Here is an 8083-nt window from a genome sequence, read left to right as displayed (position 1 = left end):
TTATTATTATTAATATTATTAATATATTTTTTTTTTTTTTTTTTTGAGTTAGTGAGCCCGCCCAGGTCCTTGTGTAGCTGGGAGGGTAGTCACATTTTTTTTTTTTTTTTTGTAGGGGAGAAATCCACTACACATTATACAGATGTTTGAAGTGTAGTTGTGCATAAACATTATATAGATGTTTGAAGTGCAGTTGTAAAGAAACATTATACAGATGTTTGAAGTGTAGTTGTACATAACATTATGATGATATTCTGAGGACTAATTTTTTTCAGGCGAAACCGATTGAAAATAAGGCGTTCCGTGTACTGGCGATGCTCTCTCCAGATGAAGATGTGTTTCGAGGCGTCTCCAGTTTCCTTGACATGCTCGGTCTAGCTGTCCATCGTGACTACTGTGAGCACGGTCTCGCGAGCAGGCTGGTGAAGGTAATTAGTCTTTAGAAATCAAGTTTAGAAATAATTGTATGTTAAAGCTCACAACTTTTGTTCAGTGATAAGAAATGTGTCTCCATCCACGGCTTTTCACTAAACATTTCTACCTACACAGGTCCCAGGCCAAAATTCATTCCAGAGTTCTCTTGCACCCATATTATATCATGCGTTGTAATCTTATTTGGTGCCACTGATCGGTTAGTGTCGACTGGAAATAACCTCCCATCTCTGAACTGACACCCCTGCTTAGTAGGGGACAGCTCATTGCCCAACAACTGTTGCATTGTTAGAGAACTTCTGTAAGAGTGGTATTTGGCAGCAGCTGAAGTTGGGTGCAAGCTTTCCAGTTGGAACCCTGCTGCGGAGACCGAGGTTCTACTGACAAGAGGTAACGATAATTGTCCATACAGTAGAAATATTACAGTTCACCCACACACGCAACTCATCATGAGTAAAGTCCAGTTGAGGAAATGTATTCAACACTCTCCAGCCAATGCGTTCTTTTTACCAACGTTATACAAGGATGAAACAGTGGCACAACCCGTGATGGCTTGCACAAACATAAGATGGTTCTTGACTGTGAGAATGATGGATTGCTGAATTTTATGAATGCTGTAGACCAGTGGTTCTTAACCTTTTTACTACCACGCCCCCTCTAGGAAGTGGTCCTTCCCTCCACGCCCCCCTTGCATCTATGAATAAAATTCCCTCCCAGATTTTAAAGAAAAATTAAAAATATTGTTTTTTAGTCTTTTTATTGAGTATAAATTAGTGAGATACTTGACACTGCTTCTTAGCTACTAGATCTTGAATGCGTGGTTGAATGCCAGAGAGTGCACAACGTAAATCCCCTTCAACGTTCAGCCTGTTTCTGTACTTGGTCTTGACAGCAACGAGCGTTGAAAATGCAGCTTCACAAAGATACGTGGATCCGAACATAGTTAGTATCCAAAGAGCCTGATGTGAGATCAGAGGGTAAACAGGAAGGTACTTGACCCAGAACGTCTCAAGATCCAGTTCTTTGAAGTCTTCCTTAGCTGTGGAGTTGAACTTCAACTCAAGAAACTCCTCTTGCACTTCATCCGAAACATCAGCTACTTTACATTGAAATGGGTTCCTGATGAATTTCCAGGCTACACGCTTCGCGTCTATCTCTGGGAAGTATCTAATGGATTCTGTTTTCAAGTCCGTGAGATGAGTCATTATTTGTTTCTTTAACTCAGAATCAAGGTTACCGTGAATGAGAGCAGAATCCAAGTTACTAAAACTGGCTGTATTTCCCTGCTGAATTCGACACTTCCAGAGGTCGAGTTTGGCCATGAAGGTTCGAATGGTGTCGTGGTGCATGATGATGTTTTTCCCTTGTAGTTTAAGGTTGAGAGCACTCAACGCTTCGAAGATGTCCACCAGGTTAGCTAGAGATAGCTGAAAGCCTTCAGACTGGAACTTGTCATGGAGATCTGCCTTCTGCTTCGAATCAAGAAATATTGCTACTTCTTCTCGTAGTTCATAAAGCCGTCCAAGCATATTCCCCTTTGATAGCCATCGTACGTTCGCGTGAAAAAGCAAGGTTTCATGTTCAGATTCCATATCCTTACACAGCAGTTTGAAGAGACGACTGTTTAAGGCTCCAACTTTGATAAAGTTGACTACCTTGATAGCCACGTTCAGGACATCCTTCATTTCAGCAGGTAAAGTTCTGGATACTAAAGATTCACGATGAAGTATGCAGTGTGTACCTACAACAGACGGATTTTTTTCTTTCACCATTGTAATGAATCGAGACTGCAGACCAAGCATGGCTGGAGCTCCATCAGTGCACACTCCTACCAGCGAGTCCTACGAAAGTTGGTTTATCTGAAAGAAGTTTGATACCTGTACATCATGAAAAATAGCTGCTGCTGTTGTACAACTTCCCATGGGGTGACAGAACAGCATTTCCTCTTTTACACTGTTGCCTGACACGAAACGAGCATACATCAGTAGCTGAGAACACTGAGCGATGTCAGTCGTTTCGTCACACTGGATGGGAAAAACAGGAGAATCTCTTACTTGGTCGAGAATTTGATCTTTGATGTCTTGAGACAATTCATCGATCCTTCCCTTGACTGTATCGTTTGAGAGTGAAATTTGGGAAAGCTTGTTTGCACTATCTTTCCCCAGAACGAGTTCTGCTGCCCGGAGTATGCTTGGTTTTATGAGAAACTCTCCGATGTTATGGCTCTTCTTGCTCTTTGCAATCAACATGGCGATCTCATAGGAAGCCTCAACAACCTTTGAACTTTATTGCCGAAATGCCTCACTGCCGTCCAACTTAACTTGCTTCAAGGAGTGTCTTTTTGTTTCAAAGAATGCCTTGGGCTTGTCAGCTAGAGCAGGATGTGTTGTCCACAAGTGGCGTTCCAAGCGTGAGAGCCGCATTCCACCCTTGCTCAGTCTTGTAACATATCACACACTGGGGGACCTCTGTGTCACCCTTTTGGAGAGACACGAATCCAAATCGAATATATTCGTCAAGATACTTCCGCTTCTTTGCACTCATTGCGAATTATTTGATGTGCAGTGGACAACACAAATCTGTGATCAAAACATAAGGCACGTGTAAGGTAAGATAAACATCACCACGTGCTCATGAACACCACAACATCATGATAATCACAACCACATGATCAATAACAAACATTTGAAGTTCAGTAATGAGCCTTTCTTTGTTTTTCTCTTTGTCAAAAAAGATTTGCTGATTCTATACCGGGCAGCTGCCAACTGAACTATTTTTGTTCACATCAAGTGCATATTACAATAAACATATGTTGCCCGCTTCCTGATTGTTTAGAATGCTAATTAATCTTTTCACTACGATGTCTTCATATTTATTTTATTCCGACTACCAACAGACGATTATATTCGGCTGGGGAAGTTCCATCTCCTAATAAAGATGTTAAATAAACTTCGCTGCTTCTACAAGATATAGACTCAAACATATCCATAATCCACACTAATCATAAATGCCCCATTTTGCAAAGGAACACCTTACTTAGAGCACAGATTCATCCCCCTGGCATCCTTATGTAACTTAAGTATTTTCATCTGGCTATCGCTAGACGATTAGACTCAGCTGAGGAAACCCCATCGGTATTGTTAAAGCGTTATTCTGCATTGTATCCTCTCCCAACTACAGTAATATACACTTTCCATCTTCACCCCCAGCATCCCGTCCACCCCCCGAGAAAGACGCCTACACGCCCTTCCTCTCTCCCTCCTGTACACTTGCTAATCCTTCGAATTCACCCTCTAGAGTTCAGAAATGGACCCAACTGCACCTAGACCTGTAAATGTATAGACATTGACATTAGCATTGTTAAATACGAGGTTTACACGATCATCTGACAGACCATACAACTGCTCTCCACTTGGGTAGAAGTGCATCATAAAAACGCGGGATCTCCCTGTAATTTTCTACAAACGACAAGCTACTTGGGATAAAAATCAGTTCATGAGACTCATAACTTCCGAATGATGTACACAGGAATGGCTGAAAGAGGAAGATAAACAAATGAGCATAGTCTAATAGCCGATATAAGGCTATGTGCAATGACAGTAAGGTATCGTTGTGTGACTGTAGGGCCATCAGTCTTTGTCTTGATTAACCCATCGAGAAGGTGGTGAAGGAATATTGACACTGATTCACAAACACCTAACTGGCACATCTTAGGATAATGAGAGCATCATATTATGTTTTCGATCGTATTTTATCCTGAATTATAGCAGCAGCCATGTCTATGATAGCCTCCTGTGTCAAACCACTGTACACAAAGTTAAATCTGAGGATCATGTTGCCAGTATCTACGAAAGTATGAATGGTCTCTTTTCCTGACTCACTCGCAGTTATCATGGTCGACCACGTGGTCGTTTCTCATCATTTGGATTGCCAGCAAGTTGATTTCTGCAGTTGAAACGCACCTGGCAATAATGATGTTAAGTCCTTTCAGCAGCGATTAGGTCAGATATATTTTGCAAACGAAGTTTTACCACAGCCCCTCATTCATCGTTACGTTCATTAGTTTTCGTGGTAATTGATTGCAAAAATGGTAGTGATTCAGCTTCATGAATATGCTCACGTTTTTTCAATGGTTCCTTCTGATCTTTTCCTTTATGTCTTTGATGGTCTTAGCACAGTACAGTCTCTTACAACGGACGATATTTGATACCAGTGTATAGTCTTACCGACATTTATCCTGAATGGGGATTGATAAAGCTCTTCTTCTGCCATTTTGCATGAAGGCTATCACCTCGCTCATCACTGATACCCATAATGCTTGCCAAACCCTTTTGTCTTATATGACCAAGATCGGAAGTAATGGGATAGCCACAGAAATCTCCCATCTTCTCCATTGTCACTCGAAGCCCGAAAAGAAAGAAGAACCATCATCATATTGATACAAATTATCAGCTTTCACTTACGACATCCAATGGAAATCATATTGAAACAGACCTCGCAACATGGCTTAATTTATTCAGAGTTTTTTAAGAAGTGATGAATCACAATGATGGAATATTCAATGTATGGTGACAAAATTACCTCAAATTTAGATTCTGATGATTCCATTTAAATCTTTATACCCCAAAACCTCTGTCTAGAGCCAAGTTTTATTTTCCTGTGATAAGTAATAACAACCTTATAGCTCTTTTGGTGTTTTCAAAATATTCACGAATTAAGACAGCGGCCACCTTGGAATTCTGACGTTTCGTCAAGTGGTATTTTAGGCCACTTTACTGTGTGGTATTGGGTAGACATCAAAACAGCAATTCTGAAAAAAAAATGTTTTATAATTTTTTCTAGGTTAGAGTTAATGCTACTGTACAATAGGATTTTTATGCTGACAATACTGTGTCTGGTGTTCCCAGGAAGTCACCCATCCAAATACTGTACAAAACTGACCCGATGTTGTTATCCTTTGCTATGTAGACTATTATAATGAGATTGTGTAATGTATGCAAACATAATTCCAAAACTCTGGTGTGAAACGAATTGAGTGTCTAAACAATCTTTAAAGGGGTCAGGGATTAGCTGGGGGAGCCAGGGACTAGACAGGGTGTTGTTTACAATCAAGTGTTGTTAGAGAGTTGTGGCATCATACAGGACCCTCTGGACCTAGATAGAAAAAAATATATTTTTTTTGCGGATAACAACCACCTAACTCTTACAGATTAATTTATATACAGCAAAGGTCATGATGATGTCTTCATTGTTGTGACGCCAGAGTAGTTTTATATCAAATAAAGTTCATCAGCCGATAATAAAGTGAGGGATTATCTGTCGTGCAGTTAAAGCTGTGAACAGGGTTGTTATTTTTTATATCAAACAAATCGGATTTATTTGATTCAAGTTGGATTTTTTATTTCAATCAATTTTGAAGAAAAAATAATCAGGTCTTTTTCCCTAGTTGACAGCTACTGTTCCTAGTCTTCTCCTTCGATGGACTTGTTCATTCGAAACTGAGGAACCGCCTTGGGACGGAAAAGCAGCAAAACTGGTCTTTCACATTAACTCTTTGAATGCAGACGCTGGTCATGGTTACGAACCAACAATTAACCTCTTTCGTGTCTTAAAATGTGTTAAATGTAGGGATTCTAATAGTGTTAAGAATTAAAAGTGTTTATTATAAATAATGTCTGAATATCTCCGAACATATCTGTTTCAGAAAACTCTGGCGCTCGGTGAGGAGCGAGGCTACTCGGCGTCAGAGGTACAGATCTCCAATACCTTGTCGGAGAAGATTTACAATAAACAAGGTTTTGAAACAATTAAGACCCTTGATCTGGCGACTGTGGAAGATGAATTTGGCCTTGACATATCTCTCATACCCGGTGAAACTATCCTGAAGTTGATGGTCAAACGCCCTCCCAGCATCGTCTTGGGGCAATAGAAACTTCAGCAGCTCTGGATAAGTTTAGGTTTTTGGTTAAGTTTAGGCTTAGGAGGGAGATAGGAAGAAACTGGTTCACAAATAGGGTGGTGGACGAGTGGAACAAGCTTAGCAACTTTGTAGTAAGTGCGGGAACTCTGGAAAGTTTCAAAAGGAGGCTAGATAGCTTCATGGATGATAGAGAGTGGTAGTAATTCTCGACAGTAGCTGCCATGCACAGGCCAACCGGCCTATTGCAGACTCCTTATTTTCTTATGTTCTTATGTTCTTCATGAAATTTAAATATGCAATGTGAAATAACGACATTGTATTTTTTTTTTCAGTTTGACAAATTTTGCAATGTTTTCATAACCTGACAACAGATTCTCTCGGTGTTATAATGTAGTGGACTTCAAGAACCTATGTCAGAAGACAGCTATTAATGAGTAAAACCATAAATTATATGTTCTTTTTACAACTACTCCAGCTCTCTTCGTAAGCCATGAATGGTCTGAAATATGGCAGATAAAATCCAATGTGGACAAATATAAAGTACTTAGTCTAGGAGATGTAGACAGACAAGCCAGATACCAGATGAACAACGATGTTAAAGAGAAATCTGACTGAGAAAGACCTGGGAGTAATGATAAGTAGGAATCTTAAGCCAAGTAAACAATGTGCATTTGCTTGAAACAAGGCTAACAAAGTACTTGGGTTCAAACAAAGGAGTGTTACTTACAAGCCTAGCGAGGTCATCCTAAAACTATATCTTGTGCTTGTGAGACCTCACTTGGATTACACAGTTCAGTTTTGGTCACCGTATTACAGAATGGATATAGGATCCCTAGAAGGAATTCAGAAGAAAATGACAAGACTGTAATCGCTCAGAGGAGCAATTTTGGTTTTGTGCAGGACAATAAGACCCTTGTCATTGACGCGATCAGGGCCGGATTCAGGAGTGGGCAAAGTGGGCAGCTGCCCAGGGACCTCGACATATTACAAATTTTATTTATTTGTTTATTCATTTGGATTATTTTTATTTTCATTCTTTAAAATTCGTGTTTATCCATTCCATCACGTAAAACTATGTTCAGCAAGAAGCGTGACAAAAATTAGGCTAGCTACTCCTTGAAATTCATGAATACCTGGTTTTCCTATGAACCGTATATTTTTAATATAACTGCTTATGGTTTCAAAATTCTCCAAAGAAGTGTTCAAATTTCAAAATTTTCTCGGGGGGCTTACAGCGCCCCCCGGAACTCCCAGATGTTTAGGCCCACTTCACTCGCCACCCCACCCTCTTGGGTAGTTATAATGAGGGGGGCCTCCACAAAGCGGCTGCCCATGGGCCTCCACAGGCCTAAATCCGGCACTGGACGCGATGAGCATAATTCGGTCATAACCTGTTCAATTCAATTCGCATATAACAACTGCTGGTACATCAGGACACAGTTTGAATAATACTATCAATATATAGTACATAATTACACTTATTAAAGTTATTCAGAGTTCTCAGAGGATTCAACAGTTCACAATCACACTCACGTTTTGGGGTCTAGGGTTAGGTCAACGAGAACAAATCTAATGTGTTGCTGGTGATATTGGCTGACGAGAATCCAGATGTTGCCTTTATAAGAACATAAGAACATAAGAAAGTGGGATACTGCAGGAGGCCGACTGGCCCATACAGGGCAGATCCCTTTCACACCCATCCCAGCACTTCCATGTGCCTATCCAACTTCG

General features: G+C 40.4%; 1 protein-coding gene across 1 annotated transcript; it reads left to right on the top strand.

The window, feature by feature from the left end:
• The first annotated feature begins 278 nt into the window (after positions 1-278).
• Positions 279-6452, top strand: LOC121863439. The gene is made up of 2 exons (XM_042362102.1): positions 279-428; positions 6137-6452. The coding sequence occupies exons 1-2, from the start codon at positions 315-317 to the stop codon at positions 6359-6361; spliced, it is 339 nt and encodes a 112-aa protein (XP_042218036.1). The 5' UTR covers positions 279-314; the 3' UTR covers positions 6362-6452.
• Positions 6453-8083: the final 1631 nt, after the last annotated feature.

Source organism: Homarus americanus, unplaced genomic scaffold (assembly GCF_018991925.1).
Source record: "Homarus americanus isolate GMGI-L3 unplaced genomic scaffold, GMGI_Hamer_2.0 scaffold53905, whole genome shotgun sequence".
NCBI classification, from domain to species: domain Eukaryota; kingdom Metazoa; phylum Arthropoda; class Malacostraca; order Decapoda; family Nephropidae; genus Homarus; species Homarus americanus.
The sequence above is the reverse complement of the archived record's forward strand: the minus strand, read 5'-3'. Positions and strand labels throughout refer to the sequence as shown.

Coding starts and splice junctions, on each gene's coding strand:
- LOC121863439 (XM_042362102.1), top strand. CDS start 315: ATGCTCTCTCCAGATGAAGATGTGTTTCGAGGCGTCTCCAGTTTCCTT. Junction 429..6,136: donor TCGCGAGCAGGCTGGTGAAG/GTAATTAGTCTT, acceptor TATCTGTTTCAG/AAAACTCTGGCGCTCGGTGA.